This window comes from Cheilinus undulatus, linkage group 10, assembly GCF_018320785.1.
Source record: "Cheilinus undulatus linkage group 10, ASM1832078v1, whole genome shotgun sequence".
In the NCBI taxonomy this organism is placed as follows: domain Eukaryota; kingdom Metazoa; phylum Chordata; class Actinopteri; order Labriformes; family Labridae; genus Cheilinus; species Cheilinus undulatus.
This window is the reverse complement of record NC_054874.1, coordinates 33,236,316-33,253,982: the sequence shown is the minus strand read 5'-3', so window position 1 is coordinate 33,253,982 and position 17,667 is coordinate 33,236,316. Positions and strand designations below refer to the sequence as shown.

Here is a 17,667-nt window from a genome sequence, read left to right as displayed (position 1 = left end):
GGGTTATATATTAAATAGCTTATTCTGTATCAGCATGCACAAGGTGTTGAGCATACACTGCCCAGACTCTGGCTCAGAGGAAGTGAGACTGCATGATGGAATGTGTGGCGCTCAGGAGCTGGTTTATTTTCCACCCTGGATTCCTGTTCTACCTGCAGGATTTTCCCAGGTTCTGGCTTCAATTAGACTTGGAAGCTGAGAGGAGGGAAGGGGGGATCTTTGCGTCTAGGAAGGGGGAAGAGGGAGGGGACATGGGGAGTGAAGGCGACAGAGCTGGAGTCTGTCACACACAACTCAGCACAGCTGGGGAGATGGAAAGAAAAGCACCAGTAGAGAGTGCTTTAAAATGTTAAAAGGTGCTTAGGAATACACAATTTTGCACACAACTAAAAATATTTGTTATCCTTTAAATGGCAGAGCAATTTTAAAAATGTAAGACATTATGAATATGTTTAGCTGAAAGGGATTTAAAAATGCTCAACAAAGATGTCTCTTATACCTATGTTATCCCTAATGTACTCCGTAAACAAAATCATGTAGCCAAGACAAGGATGTCAGAGTAATCCCAGGAGATCTGACCCTCCAAATGGCAAACTCAGCCGACAAATGAGTGGGAAACACTCTGTAATCAAAGACCAATCACATAATTGCTCTATTTTGCCACTAGCTCAACCATCTCCTGTGAGATTAGTTGTTCAGAGAAGAAACCTGATACTCTGGGAAGTTAAACAGATGTTCTGAAAACAAACTCATCTCCTTGGAACAAGAACACACCATAGAAATATTATGTTCTAATTTAAGAATGCAGCCTCTAGATATGAGTTTCCACATGGGAACTCACTCGGTTAGTGTGTACAAAGTGAAAGTATTAATAAAGTGCCACAGTAACAGAGAAGTTCTCATTAAGAATAGAGCTGGATTAGTCAAACTGTCATCACAGAAACTGTCAATTTTGTCTATACAGCCAACAAAAGCATGTTGAACTACATTTGTGTTGCCAGCTTGAATATGCTGTATATATACAAGTCACAGCGGACAGATAGAACCTCACAGGATTTTTGTTACACAGTGTAAGCATAAACAAATATGCCCAAGACTCCTCACAGTCCTGCAATGTTTAAAGTTTACAAGTAAAGAAGCAATAAGCCAGAGAAAGCCATTTCTCTTATCCATTTATAGAGCACAGTTCCACCTAAACTTGGCTACAGCTCAGTCATGACATCAGCTGCTTTAGGCATGCTAATGTATTGTTTAATAAGTGGAGGGAACTGGCTAAGTTTTTCTTTCCCTTTTATGTTTATTTAAGTCCCACAGTGACATAAATGTAAGAGTTTCCCTGCCAGACAGTCTCTGTATCTGCTGATACTCTGATCAATGGTATCAACATGAGAAACAACACATTTCCATTGCATTACATTTCACAGAGCAATCATCATGAAGCACTTAGGCGTGGAGGAATGAAACACCAGGGAGATTTAAGTTGGAAGGAAGTAGTTCCAACTTAAATCTCCCGTGTTCCCTTCACTACTGAAGAGCTTAGCCCCTATATTTCATAAGATAGTAATGCAAACTGTTGGCTGGACTGATTCTCGGTTAAATTAAGTGGGTCGGTACAATCCTTAAGAACCAGTGGTTGTTTTTAAGTAAAAAGGAGAATAAAACTAATTTAAACAGTAAGCCTGAAAGGATAAAAGAGCCTCACAGGGCACGTAAAAACCAGAGTTGGAGTAATGTAGAGATGAATAACATGCACATTCTCCTGCCTGTTGCTCTTAACAGACACTGGACAGGATGCCCCAATGCATGCATGTAGAATCCTTAGTTAAAAATAAAAGAAATAACAGAAAATCTTGAATCCCACGTGAAGAACAAAAACTTGGACACTGCAACAATAAAAAACACTAGGCATTTTTGTGATGTGAGACAAATAAACTTGTAAAATAGTATCTTTTTGTCTTCCTTTACTTGAGCTTAAGATGAGGTGTGTAATTTTAGATTTTTCGGCCATGTTTTATCAACATGGCCTTCTGACTGACCTCCAAGAACATTACACATGTTGTCTTGCTGTTGTCCTTTTTCCATTCTTTCTGCGCAAACTGAGCTGATGAAAGAAGTTATCTGTGAGTTTTTGGTCTGCTCTCTCATGCCAGAGGGTTAATAAGTGTTGCTTTTAGCTGCACAGCATCAAGAGCTGCTGCTTTTTCAGTTGATGGAGAGGTGGAGGCCTTGTAAAACTGCTTTTAACCTAACAACCTCTCTTTCTTCAGTGCCTTTAGAAGTTGTATGCTGCATGTCAGCTCAAAGCAGCCAGACCAAGAAATACAGAGCAAAGTCAATAAACATTTTGTTGGATCATAAAGCAAGATAAAAGTTCTGTCTTTCTGGTTGAATATGACATCAGTCAGCTGCACTGGCATCAAGTTTATTTTCTCACGCTATCATCACGGGTCTCTTGTCATTCTGCCTGCAGTCCAGTCTGCTGCATCAACCACTGCTGGATGGATTAGCATGCTATGTAGTAAAGATTGCCATTATGTGCTGAGGATGAAGTGAATGTCTTGCTGATCGCATGACTTTTTATCAAGCATCAACATGTCCACTGAAATATCTTGAAAAGCTGGAGTAACAGGGGAAGGGGTTAGGCTGTAACCAAACCCGGGCCACCTGAGGATGACAACCTCTCTAAATGGGGTGCACAGCCATAACCACTACTGACACTCCAGATGTACCCTAATTTAAGCCAAGCCCTGAATTTTAATCTGTTTTTCTATAATAAGCTTCTGAGTGACTTCGCTGCAAAATTTTGTTCGGATTGCTGTATGTAAATTGTGTCATTCATGGTCCCTCTATGATAAATCCTACAGTCAGGGCCGCCCAGAAGGGGGGATAAAGGGGAGAGCTTTCTGTTGCCCAGCCAAACTGGGGGCCCTTGGAGGTCAGCAAAACCATGTTCCATTGTAAAATCCAGCTGTGATAACAATAGTTACTTTTTTTTAACCCAGAATAATAACCACTCTTATCAAAACAACAACAACAACATAAAAAGAATTTCATTTATTTATGCTTGGTACAATATAGCATTTTCCAAAATGTAAACCCCCTTTTTCTTAAAAAAAAAAAAAAAAAAAAAAAAAAAAAATTACCTTTTTATTAGTGATGCAAAGAATGTGGATGGGCACATTGATCTATGTGATTAGGAAAGTAATGTAAGATTTCATAGTGTGCACAAATGGCAATAAGCATTAAGTAGAAGAAACTGAGCTTCTACTTTTTTCTGGAAAAAATAAAATAATTGTGAAACAAGATCCAAAAACTGGTTGAAAACTGCCAAAAATGGGTTAAAATCATCAAAAAAGGGAAAAATGGAAGTGGCATAAAAGGGAAAAGTGGCTTAAATGAGCAAAAAACAATGTACAACTGGGTTTAAACTGAAAAAATGGTCAAAAAGCAGCAAAAATTAGCATAAATGGGCAACAATGGGAATTGAGTGTTAAAAAATGGGTAAAAAGCAACAATAGTGGCAAAAATAGACAAAACGGGGCAAAAACGTCAAGGGCAGCTGAAATAGGCAAAAAGTTACAAGATGTCCCATAAATAGGTAAAAATGCAAATACTGGCTAATAGGGCAAAAAGCAGTAAAAAAAAAACAAAAACAAAAACAAACAAACAAAAAAACCCCAGCAAAAATCAGTTTAAAAAAATAGGTTTGATTTTATCAAAGTAGCAAAAAATTGGTGAAAAGTGGCAAAAAGATGTGGCAGTAATGGATGAAAACAAAGTGGTTAATTGGTTTAAAACGTAGCATGTATAAATAATTCCAGCCTCAGAACCCAATAGCAGCTTGTGGCACTTTCCAGCTCCAACATAAGGTAACCATTAGCCAGGATGCTAGCACCAGTGCTACTGATCCAACACACATGCATTGACATAATCAATAAATCACAAATGGGGAGGGCCCATTTTCCCGGTTTTCAGAGGCCCAGCCAGTTCTGTGGCCAGAACCACCATGTATGTGTCTTTCCACTTTTCATTTGATACTATGGAGACTGGTTGACAAAGATTGAACTCTTGCACCTATCCCATCATCTATCAGATAGATAACTACCCATTTTAAAGCAAAAATATGTTGATTGATACATAAAATGGTTTTGCTCTTCTCTGAATCTTAGCAAATGTAAGCATGTTAGTTGATAATATCAACATAGAGAGCACAATCATTGCTTAACTTTTCAAGTGAGCATGTTATAATGCTTTTATCAACATTAAATATACATGAAACATCTTACAAATGAATGAAGATGATAAATTGACAGAAGTCGGACGACTTGAAACTTGTGAATGCTCTCTAAGGCAGAAGAAAACAGTGATAATACACTTCATAAAGGAAGCTTGGTTGCAAGACAATTGTGTTATATTGCATCATACCAAGGCGTTCCTTTTGTCTTCAGTACTCAATTCTAGTGTTGATTTGAAGTCAAAATATTTGAGTAATCTTATTTCTACACAAATGTCTATGAGTCATAAATAGTTTTATTGCACATAAATTATGCTGCCAAGCTCACTCAGTGTTTTGTCAGATGTTAATCCAGCACATTGATGTTGCGATCCAAAGGGAGGCTGAAGTTCAGGCAGCAGTATATTTGACTTGTATGGACAGCAGATATGGGATTTGAAGCTCCCATGTGAGTTGTCAGTCTGAATATCTAAATATCAAGGTTTTGTTTAAACAGAATAAAAACTCCATTTGTTTGCCACATGATCAAAACAATATTGGAGCCAATGAGAAATGAGTGTTAGATTTCTACAAGCATCTGAGCACACAGTCACACACTGAAGGCAAGAGAATTAGTTTATGTTCACATTACATTCACCAAAGATGTATTATCTGTGATTTCTTCTTAGGGAAGAACAAACTCTGAATCTGGTAAAGAAACGTCCAGCAGGACCCAGGATGTTACAGGACCACAGGATGACACAGAAATCATTGTGTATCAAATGTTAACCCTTTTCATTTTTCTCATTGGTCTCTGGTTGTCAGAGGGGAAATAATTGAAGGTCAATTAATCTACAACAGATCTTAAAGGAGAGAACAGGAGAGAAGGACTGTAATGGAAAAGTGACTGACCAGTAGCACTCTGAAACTCTTACACATGCAGACAAAAAAAAGGAACACACAAAGCAGTACAACATGCTGACAGCTACAAGTGCTACCACCAGGAACCCAGAAACACAGACAAGTCTGTGCACTGATACATCTATCCACAGCAGCTGACTCTGAGCCAGCAGACAAGCCCACACCAAAAGGTTGGTTTCCATGGCTACCACAGCAGAAAAAAGGACGCTTCAGCCTTGATGACAGGTGGGGTTTGCTTATGATGGGGGTAATAATTTCTGCCATTCTAAGAAAATCTTTTCTCTTAAGGTGAATAGGTCTGTTTCTTTGAGGCTGTGTAGATGATGACAGAACTGACCTGAGGTTTTCAATAATTAGCATTTGATTTGTTTTAGAAGAACAGGGTTTCAGGGTGGGGGTGGGGCAGAAGTTGGCTTGTGAATATCTTTGCTTGGCAAATGGGCATGCTCCCCCATAATTTTACTTGTTTAAGGCACCAGTTGAAGGCTTACCTGGCAAAGCAGATGCATTTTCCAGACTGTCATCAGGCAAATTCATCTTGCAAAGCTCCAGTCTGCAATGTTTATGCCAAACCGAAAACATTTTGGACCATTCATTCATCCTTTGCTGAGAATGAGGCGGTAGCTACAAGCCAGGTTTAGTTGTACTGTGTGCCTATAGCAATGGTTGCCACCAATGTAGTGGTTAGCTCAGATGTAGCTGTAGCATAGCGGCAGTTTTATCAGAACTAGACCACATTTATTTATAAAATAAGTAGCAAAGAACAGCCCTGGAAGCTTGAAATGACAGAAAAGGTGTTCTCGCTCTTCTGCCAACCTGCTTGTTGTTGCTGGCATATACAATGGCTGCTGGATGTAGCTGTAAAAAAGCAGCAATTTAATCAGACCTTCAAAGACAGACATTCAAAGACTACAGCAGTGCTAGCCTGTTTAGCTCAGGTTAAGGCTGGTACTAGAGCATGTTTACGACCTGTCTTGTTGCTCTGACTGGCCCGTCATGAATGTGGCAGACAGAAGGTTTGACCAATCACTTTACAAGTTTTTTTTTGAAAAGTCCAGCCATTCCCAATTTTTTTGTACGGGAGCATGTGTAAAATGTGAAATATATCCATGTAATGGATATCTGAAGTCTATCTGGCATACCAGGTTAATTTCTGGCCCCCTAAAACACAGCTAATGATACATCAAATGTTTTTCATTTTCAATTAGTTTAGTAGGTTAGTTTGGTTGTATTCTTATTAGCAGGTTTCATGTCTCTGTTGTGTCTCCTTTATGGTTATTTGATGTACAGTATATCTTTTTTCTTATTTCCTGGGTGACAAGCACTGCCCCATTTAAGATCTGATTGTTGGTAGAAGTCATGATGATGTTGGCAGTTGTTCATAGTGATAACAGAAGAACAGGGAAACAAGTAGAGAGAAATGGAAAAGCATGTCAGATTCCTGAGATCATGACATGACAGATTTCTATAGAATAATGTTGTCAAAAGTGTTCTTTGATGAGAAATTCACACTGAAAGCAGACACTCCTCGTTGTGCTTGTAGTAGAAGCAGAAATTCTTTCAGAGGTTTACATTGTTTTGTCAATCATTATTAAATGAAAGAAATCATGGGGAAAGATTTTTATGAACCCAACCATGCAAGTGCAGTTCTTTTTAAGAGCTCATGCCTTGTATAGCTGTGTTTTAGGTCCTTGGTGCAGACTTGGCATGATGTTGGTCCTTCACACACAAAGACCATCTGACAAATCTACAGCATTCTGGAGATTTGAATGTCTTGAATTTTTTATAGCCGTTGGGTTTTCCACCTGATATACAAAGATATCAGTCTACTGTTACTTTTACTATTTATCAGGATTACTAGCCAACAGTGTGTATGGCTCGGGAAGTAGACTTGTGTTCTCCTGACAAACTTTGTTTTTTCAATGGAGCAAGTCCAGATAGTCTGGAACTTCTTCATATGAATTGACCTCGATCTACCACCAGCTCTTTCTGCCACCAGCTAGGCTCTGCCCACAAACACATCAACACTGTGCATACGTAGTTTTTTTCACTTTTAGAAACATGGGGTTTCTAAATGTGAGAATGGTCCATTGCAGCACAGAGTATTTAATTATCAGAAATTGCCATTATGTACTGAAGGATGTAGGAGCAGCTGAGACCTCAGTGGACCAAGAGGTGGATCTAATAGTCAGGCAACCCCTTAAACCTGGACAGAGAGGAGGGTATCCATCGTATATACAGAAAAGCTTCTTATTTTTATAAGATTAACAAAAGAAAGGGATGAAAACAAGTGTAAATACACATTTATCTGACAACATGAACACACTGCTCACCTGGTTGATATGCTTGAGTTTGTCTATAATTTGGCTAATGATTGGCTCTGGAGGCTTGCTGCTTCGTGACTCGGAGCCAGGATGAGTCCGCTTCGGGCCAGGCCCAGAAAACCTGCCAGAAAGAAATGACTGAGTCAGGCCTTATGTTTCTAATAGAAAAGTCACCTAAATCAAACAGTCCCAATGCAAATACCATGAGAGGAAACACTGAAGAGGAGACTTGTCCAAGCAAGGTGTTTATCGCCACCTAGTGTTGATGTGATGAATAGCAGCTCCTCTGGTTTTTAATTTAGCAGCTGAATTGCAGGACTGGAAAGTTCATCTGTAACTCTACCCAGACAAAAGGACTCAACTTTTTCCTCACAGAAGATATTACATGAATAAGGTGACAGTTTTTTATGTTCTAAAATATTTTTGTCTATCCTCGGATAAAAGCCTTAGAGACTTCTGGAAGTAAAATATTTATGTTCCAATATTGGATTTACATATATTTAATTCAGTTATTGCATTTGACAAAATATTCTTAGAGGAGTTTCATCATTAAACAGATGCTGGCTGAAAATGAATTTAATGCACGTAAAACTGGCCAATCGGTGGCTTTCAGTCATATTGTGTGTGTTAATGAGTGAATTAGCATAGATGTACTCATTTCCTGATTTAGTGCTAATGGTTGACTAGCTGTGCAAACAGCCATGCAGACATGTACATGTCTATGTGAAACTGAAAAAACATGACTCAAGAAGAGGAGCTGGAGAGACTCAAACTTTCCTACAGGTGTTTCTTTGCTTTTTGACAGTGCCAGATTTTAACCCTTTCCTATCACACTATCAAGACTCTCCTGCATGCTTAAGAAGAGCAGCTAGAGTCAAGTTTGACAACATACTGCCACTTTCCCAGGCCCCTCAGTGATATGAGTGGTGATGAGGTAAGAGGTGATACCGAAGCATGCCATCTGCAATGTGGCATCAAATGTTTGAAAAATGAAAGACAATTAGAGTCAGGAGAAAGGGTTTCAGCGGAAGAGGTAAGCCAGAGAGAGTGAGTCCTGAAAAAGTTTGTGCATGACTAAGATTGAGATTCTATGAGATCATACTCTATTTTCACCTCTGTGGCATAGCTCACACACACACACACCAGCACACACAGCTTTTACCTGGCATCTCTTTATATCTATCTTCCGCTCTTCTTTAAGTCAGAATTTTCATTAAATTCAAATGACATTTCCGTAGTTATTTATTCTCCTCCTTATGATTAATGATTACCCCTCTTGCTGGTAATGATCACATTATTAATACAAAGAGACATGTGAGAGGAAAGGAGTAATTACAGGTTGAGGAAGGGGGATTAGGAAACAAAGATTATGAGTGACGATAATGAGATGCTGCATGGTGTTGTTTTTATACCAGCCAGATAATTTTGCCAGGACACAGATTGGTGTTTTACACTTAATCTGTTTCTAACTAGAGGAAGTCTCGGTTATCAGCTCCCTCTGTTTTTTATCTGAGCATTTCTGACGTATTCCTGCTATCTAAACTAATCAGCCCACTTAACGCCATAATAACTTAATCTAATCTTACACTCATTAGCATGCCATTAGGTCCAGTCTGAATGAAATGCTTCTTACAACAGAACAAACAACAGAATTAAAAGCAGACATGACATGTGAGTCAGCGTTGAAAGAACTCGTGATGGAGTCAGACTGTTTCCACCAGACTGATGACACATCCAGCCCCATGCCGTATAAAAGCATTAGAACCGAGTAAACATTTCTGCCAGCTGAATGTCACATAGAGTGAGAATTAAATCAAATTAGGATGACATCACAAAAAGAGCTGCAGGGGAATGTATATACATTACATGAGTGCTGTGTGAGGCCAAGGCTTATGTTTTAGTTAGTCAAATAATCCATGTGTATGGGTGTTATGTTTCTATGTCAGCTAATATGTAGACCACTGAAGATGTCTCCTTAAGCCATACAGGTAGCATTATTCTATTACATATTGTCTCTTCTATCTATTTGATCTCCTTTCTATTCCATTCATTAAATCGATTTCTCTATTGGCTAGCTTCAAACAGAGGATGGCTAACTGAGAATTGTGTTGATAGATATCTTTGATAATCAGATCTACCTTATATTGACCTTAGTCATCTGCTGTCTGTGCTTTTTGCATTACCAACAGGTTTACATTTGTAGTTCTTAGAGCAATGGAACAATAACAGTTGGATGGATTCAGGCATTGTTGTTCAATTAAAGGATAAAGCTTTTAAGATCTATTTTTCAGCTTTCAAGCTCATAGAGCAACAGACTTGGGAAAGCAAGAGTGGGGATTGACATACAAGATAAGAGCAACAGGCCAGATGCCACCTGCTTCAAGGACAACACCTCTGTACAGGAGCAATGGCACCAAACCCCTGACCTTTTACCTGCCAACTTTAAATGGCAAAATTAGAATCAACCCCATCTGTTTTTCATGTCTATGTTTGTCTCTCTAAGCAGAAGCTTGTGTTAAGTGCTTTTTTGAAAAAGTCAGAATGCCAGACTAAGTATTTACAATTTACAGTAAAAAAAATGACAAGCACATTATAACTAGCATTACAACAGGGAGGTTTAGTATGTTGCATGCATTGTTGTCAGATTGTTGGCTTGAGGAGCAACTGGATCATCACGTCTGTTAGTGGGGTTTTCAGGAAGTAGCGTTACAGGTTATGGGCCATAAATGAGGCTGTTCAATGGCAGTCGACACATTCAAAGGCAGATGTCATTGCTATACAGTATGCTGTTTTTACAGCCAACAAGTGAAACAAGTGCTTAAGGATTTCAATATTTGGTAACACAAAAGTGCTCCAAGGCATTACTTTAATGAATAACACAGTAACAAATTGTTTTTCTCAGTCTATAACACAGTCATCCAATGATTTAGTTAAAAAAAAGTAACTACCCAGCACTATGTCATACAAATCAGTGCAGTGGAGCAATGCTCAAATATTAAATATAGGTATACATTTTAAAGTTGGTTTATTTTTGAATTTTGTTGTGTATTTTCAAAGAAAAGTTTAACATTATTGAATTTAAGAATTACAAAGACAGTCCCCTCGGAGCCCAAAGCTGTGCTACACCTCTGACAAAACTGACAAATCTCTTCCATCTCTGTTTGTTTCTTCTTCCCTTGGTAATTTTTATGCACTCCTGATTAACTGTTCATGGTTGACACATCATCGAATCTTTAACCATTTATCACAATTGAATAATTGACATTGCAGCTAGAAATACAATCAGACATGTCGTGTTTCAAGCTGACAAGGCATCACAGCTGTCTTTAGGTTTCAGTTTAACACCCTTTATTGTGGTTTCTCCTCTGATCTCAGCTCCAGGCAAGATGGTAAACACACCTGATAAAGCTCCACGTTTAGCTACGTAGCTTCTTAAGTATTGGAAAACATTTAGTAGCCCTCCTCTTCCCTACTTCCCAAACCCATTTTAATTTCATCTATACGATGACATGAGAATTAGTGCCACATTTGGCTCAGATGAGGTCTTATCTGAGATAATTACAGATGATCAAGAACAAGTATCAGAGTAAAAGTTTTCCTGGAGGGACTTTGCAGGCACATGCTCTCAGAGATGACACAAATTGCTTGCTGCAAGTCATTGTAATCTCACCATCATTTTCCTGTCTCCCTGCACCGTCCTATCTCACTGTCTGGTCCAGCTTGTAATAAACCCCTCAGGACAACTTTGCCCCCTTGCCAATGTAATGTCTCCTCTCAAGATTGAGTTTTTTCATATCCTTGTGACTGAATCTCTTTCAACAGTTTGAGAAAGCTCAGATTTATTTTTAGTTCTCTCTGAAGAGAGAGGTAACACATTAACCTGCAGTGCTTCTCATCTGAAATTTATGCGTCTGCGGTGATTAAATTCCACACATACTTTATAAAGAAAGAAAGAAAAAAAGATGGTTATCTATACCTATCTGAGACAAATTGAAAATGGAATGAGCTGATGGACCATGCAGAAAAAGGAAGTTATGATGTGTAGAGGAAAAGTACAGGGGTGAAGTGAAATATTGCGAAAAACCAAATGAGGTTCTGCAGGGTGCACCGGAGATGTTGGATGATGGGGGAGAGAACGATCGAAACAGCAATTAACTAAGCAAGAAGAAGGTGACGGCATGCCTGACATTAATAACATCCCATAGAGCCAAAGTCAAGATTTACACTCACACTCTGTAGGAGAGAGGGCCCTCTGGTGAAGCTCATCAGCCTCTAGCAAACTTACCCTTCAATTCACCTACACAATCCTGGATATGCTGGCAGGGTAATGGCAATTCAAGCCTTCAAGCAGACTGGATCATTCAGAAAGATAGAACTGATCTTTTTTAAGCCAGCAAGGCTCTTCCTGTTGGCAGTAGGGTGCACTTGTACCTTGGTTCCAGACCTGAGGTCCAGGACCCCCTTAGGGGGGCACCAGTGATTTCAGGGGGGTGCGAGGCTCTCTCTGCCCTGAGGCAGTTCAAATAAGATTTGCACATACTGACTTAAATTAAAAAACGCTCTTGAATAAGTCATACAAAGCTCTTTGGTTAAAAGCATGTTTATGTAGGGATATTTTGTTTAGATATAAACAATTAAAGTGTTGAAATTGATGTTGATTTTTTACCACAATGTATCACTTCATTTTGCCAACTGTCCTACCTGTCTGTCATTTCATGCCCATTCCAGCAGAGGGAGTGGTTTACTGGAGCGGGCTCACGGCTGCACAGTGCCTCCCCAAGACCACTGTAGAAGGAGCTGAAGCCCCTCAGGTTGGATATAAACTCCCTGAAGTTGGCAAAGAACAGGACTTTGGTTAATGTAAACACAGCTCAAACACAGCAGTGCAAAACAAAACAAAACATCAATTGTCTATGTAAACACAGATAGCAATTAGCTGATATAAAGTAATCAAGGGTTTTTAGCTTAATTAAAGTGACAAGAAGGTAGATGAGAAAAGGAATAAAAGAGGCAGGAATAAGCTGTGCCTCCTTTCCTAATTGACACTAATCGGGTCATTGTGCTGCTGGGGCTAGTAGCCCTGCTGGGCATTTTTACACTGTTCATTTAAGTTTGATATTGTAAGGGGGCTATAAGTGAAGAGAGAGTGATTGTCACAAAGGCACAGGAGAAAACTTGTGCACAGTATGAGGGAAATTATTTGTCCGTCAGACATAAAATAATTCCCCTGTAGCAGCCTGGAGTGCCAGTGCTTCCTCATCTACTGGAAGGCTCTCAGCATGGATCACGGATCCTGATTTCCTCACCTGCGGAGGCTGGCTAAAGTCTCATCAGCGTCTGGGGATGAAGACTGTGTATTGCGAGTATCAAAGGCAGCAGGAGACCGGGAAGGAGGGGATGCAACAGAGCGAGAGGCCCGCTGAGAAGTGTGTCCACACATCCCACTAACCTGCAAAATAGAGAGGAGAAAATGAGAAACCGGGGTTGACAGGGGGATTCAGCTCCTCTAACCTCTTCACCCTCCTTATGTGTCATAGCTCCCAGTTCCTGGCCCTGAGCCTGCTTATTCAAACTTTTCATTGTACTGACGCTGCAGACTGTAAGAACCCGCCAGCAGCCAAATTGCTGGCCTTACCCAGCTGAGCTCCTCTGCAAATTGTCATCTGTTTGGGTTTGTTTATTTTTGGAGGGATGAAAGCAGAGAGATTTACATAACAAACAAATCATTGTATCCTCTGCCAGCCATTTTTGCCTTGTTCAAATTTGTAATCATAACACACCAAAACCTCAAGCGTGAAAATGAGACCTTTGGTTTTCTTTTTCATTCCCTGTATAAATGTCATAGTGCATCCACATGGGACCACATAACAATAATAAATAAGAAGTCCTTTCTCTGTCTCTCAGAGATAATGGACCTGGCACAGTCTTTTCAGGTGCAATAAAAATGCAAATGGCTGTTAATGTTTAACTTGTGGTTCAATGATTTGCCGGTGGTTTAATTTCCCCTGGGGATACTGGCTCAGGCTTAATTCTGCCATGTAATGTTCACTGCTAATTGTGCCCAACTCCCCTGTAAGTGAACAGGCTGGCACCACTGCTGCTGAATACTGATGTGACCAGATAGAGCAGCACTGGATGTCTTTATCAGGATAGTGGCAACCCTGAGCCATAAGCAACCCCCCCCCACACACACACACACACACACACACACCTCCATTGAATACTGATATATACATAAGTGCTGATCAGCTGTAAGAGAAAATCACTGAGGTTAATCAATAACAGCCTTGTCATCCAAGAATACAGTGGCAGACACTTAAGATACAGTCTTGCGTGCACATGCACACACATGCACACACTTCATGTGTGTTTCAAATGGTTGAGTTCTCCTACTTCAAACATTCACTTAAGCCAAGCATCCCTGATAGCCACCTCCCCTGATACCCCCCTACAGGAGAATATCACAAACATGCATGCACACACTTCAGTCCATTGTCTCTGCCATCCCATTCTCTCTCAACATCTTTCTCTCCTGTAATTCTCTCATTCTGCGGTGCCTGGAGCAAGTGCCAGTGCTCCCATAGGCCATGATTAATGTGATCGGAGCTGCGTTCCTCTTTTTGTTTGTGTGTTCCCAGGAAGCCGTAGGGGAGTTGTGGCACAAGGGAAGACTGATTCAGCGCGTGGGCCCTTCCAACCCTTCCCCCACCCGCGATTGTTTCTGGATTCTTCAAGGAAGGGGCTCATTAGAGGAGTATTAATATCACCCAGGGCTGGACTAACACAACCAACTGGAGAGGGTGCAGATAACGGCTGCCTCAGCGTGAGAGCTGCGAAATATCTGCACACTTTTATCCACACTGAGCAGCCTGCATAGCTGTCTGTAATACAACACACACACACACACACACACACACCCACACACCCACACACACATTGTCGGGATGGTGTGATCCACATGTCCATGCATTTGCACAACCTTATCTCAGGTCTGTGTAATGCTATATTTGTGCAGACAAAGTGCAAAGACAAACCACAATAAATGTAAGACAATGCTTGTGGACCTTCACGTTGGAATGCATGATCAGACCTCATAATTATCATACCTGTATATCGTGGTCTTTGGCTTGGCATTAAACACCATCATACCGGAAATCCTCCACCACAAGCTCACAGTGCCAGCCTACACCTGTCAGTTGATTTACAGCTTTCTGACTGACAGTAGGCAGCAGGTCAGGTTGGGGAGCAAAGCATCAAGGACCCAGACTACAGCACAGACTCAGTTGGCAGAGTCAGTCAGCTTGCAATCAGAATGTTGTGGGTTTGATTCCCAAATCCTGCAGTTAGTCATATCTCAATGTGTCTTTGGACAAGGCACTTAACCCCAGTTTGCTCCCACTGCTTTGTCGGTGGCGTGTCAATGTGTATGGATGGGTATGAATGGCTAATACTGATGGCCAATCTCCATAGCAACCTTTGCCATCAGTGTGCGGATGTGGAATGAATGGGTGTGAATGGGTAGGTATGACCTGCAGTGTAAAAGCGCTTTGAGTACTCAGACTACTTTAAAAGCCAAACACAAGCTCAGGCTCACCCAGGGGTGTGTCCTCTCCCTCTAAACCAATGACTCTGCTTCTCCTGAAGTTTGCAGACAACACAACCATCATCGGTCTCATCTGCAAAGGTGATGAGTTTGCATACAGACAGCTGGTCCTCAGGTGGTCAGAACCACCTGGAGCTGAACCCGCTCAAGACTGGAAAGATGACAGTAGACTTCAGGAGGACCCCCCCCACACACACACACACACACACACCCACACCCCCCCCCCCACACACACACACACTGAGAGCAAAGCTAACAACAGTCAAATTCCTTGTTGTGTAAGTACACTTGGCCAATAAAGCTGATTCTAAATTTAGACGTATGCATTGATAACATGCGTAATATGATCACTTCATACTTTTAATATCATTGATGTAATTAAGCATTATAAATTTGCAGTTCCAGGAGAAATGATGACATTGTGAGTGTGTTATGAAAAAACAGTGTTCTCAGCTGTGATGACATATTTGAGGATATTTGGTGAGTAATGCTTTTGTTCAAGGAGAATTCAGACTCATGGGACAGACTGAGTCAGCACTCATCCATTCCTCTCCTCTTTTTTCTCTCCTCGACAGCATCTAGTTAAAATGTATTTCACTCTCATGGCAAATGGTAAATGGACTTCAGCTTGTATCTTGCTTGAAAATCTGATTCCAATTGTTTAGGGTCACAGGGGGCTGGAGTCTATCCCAGCTGTCATTGGGCAGGAGGCTGGGTATACCCTGGACCAGTTGCCAGTTTAAATCCTTTTCAACCTCAAGTGACCACAGCACTAAGAGAATACATTTGATATTCAAACTGATAAACTTCATTGTTTTCTTTGTGATATAAACATATTCTGAATTTGATTAGTGCAACACGTTCTAAAAGAAGTTGAGACAGGGGTAAAAAGAAAGAGGGGAAGTTGTGGTATGTTCAAAAAACAGCTGGAACATTCTACAGTTAACAGATGATAGAACCATGATTGGGTACCAAAGGAGCACCCCTGAAAGGCACAGTCACTCACAATCAATGATGGTGATATCCTGAGTGTGGGCCCAGCTGCAGAACAAATCAAAACAGGGATCATAAGTAAGAATTTTACTCATAGCCTCATCAAGTACTGTACGGAACAATGAAACATTAGGTTATAATACATGGATCCATCAGATCCCTTGGACTTGGCTGTGGGTTCAGGCTGGGTGACTTCAACCGTGGTAAGTGGTAAAATGAACTTGAGTTTGTATAATGCTTTTCAGTCATCAGATTATTCAAAGCACTTGATATGGCAGGCCACATTTTCACACACATTCACTACTCTTTCACTTTCACTTTCCTAGTGTGAGGCTAAAATACAAACTGAAATATTTATATTATAGTCACAACTCAATCAAGCAGTACTGATAGACGATGTTTAAGGCTTAAACTCAAAGACCCATCCTTATGCCAACTCCAGACACACTCGAAAGAGGGAAAACATAAGGTGTCATATCAGTCAGTTGTTTTATTTAAGATGCCTTACCACACATTTATGTGATCACTGGAAATGTATTGAGGTCCTTCCCTCAAAAATATTAGTCCAGAATGCAGAATTATTTCAGCTGTGTGCACTTTTGTTTGAATATGTCTGGGATTATATATGACCCGATGATTAACCATTTTTAGGCTGTACATTATTGACAGCTATAAAATGTATGAATGAAACAACATGAGAACACAAGTTTTAGGAAAAGCTTTTTGTCATCACATCTTTATAACAAACCCACAGGTTCAGGAATCTAGGCAAGCCATTAAATATCTGTAATTTGTTTATACTTTAGTGAAAGCTGAAATCTAATGGTCAGTGTTAAAATATAGAACAGATTACAGCTTTTCTCAGTCGCTTTAGTTCATTTCTCGAATCATCCTCCACATTTGCAAAACAGTAAGTGCATTTCTCAAACAATTCGTAAAAATAGCAAAACACCATGGATTACCTGCAAAAGCCAGTCTCCTGCTCAAAATCCTTAGTTCATCTCTCAAAAGTAACAATGAACATGTCAGTGCCATCAGAATGACAAGTCATTGTGCACAGATAAGACAGTCAGATTGCTTAGTCATGTTGTCAATATAACAGTACTCTGGAGGAATGTTCTGATGTAAACTATGGCTAAAGTTTTGATGACAATTATTGTAAATTTTAAATTACACTTTAGTGTATGTGGGAGATTGCAAGAGACTGGACAAGATTCACATTTACGCTTTTACTGTTTGTACTGCAATTTGTTGATAGACCATGCCAGTAGTAGTTTTAAGAATTTCAATTCTGATCTGAGAAATATACCAAAGCGACTGAGAAAAACTGTAATTCTTATTGTTATCCATGAATTTTCAAATTGACTGATTTTCAAAAAAACTGAAAAAATAGTAAAGCACATTATTATTTCTTGATTAATATGTCAAATTATAGTTATTCACTTGCATTCCTGAACAGAAAAATGAGTTTTAGTGGTTGAATGTTATGTTTGATTCATTTCTGACTTCTCAGAGAAGCCCTGTGAGCCGGCTCAAATTTTGGTATAAAAAGGTGAATTCAATTTGAAATCCTTCATTTCTGTTCAAAATGGTAAAACATTGTGGGCTCGTAA

At 40.0% G+C, this 17,667-nt stretch overlaps 1 protein-coding gene across 1 annotated transcript in view; it reads right to left on the bottom strand.

Moving 5' to 3' along the window:
• The window catches only part of gpc3 (glypican 3), a 109,535-nt gene that overhangs the window by 10,990 nt on the left and 80,878 nt on the right, over positions 1-17,667 (bottom strand). Inside the window, 3 exon segments of the mRNA XM_041797236.1 lie at positions 7,468-7,579; positions 12,160-12,285; positions 12,765-12,907. Of these exon segments, the coding sequence (XP_041653170.1) occupies positions 7,468-7,579; positions 12,160-12,285; positions 12,765-12,907 (381 nt within the window).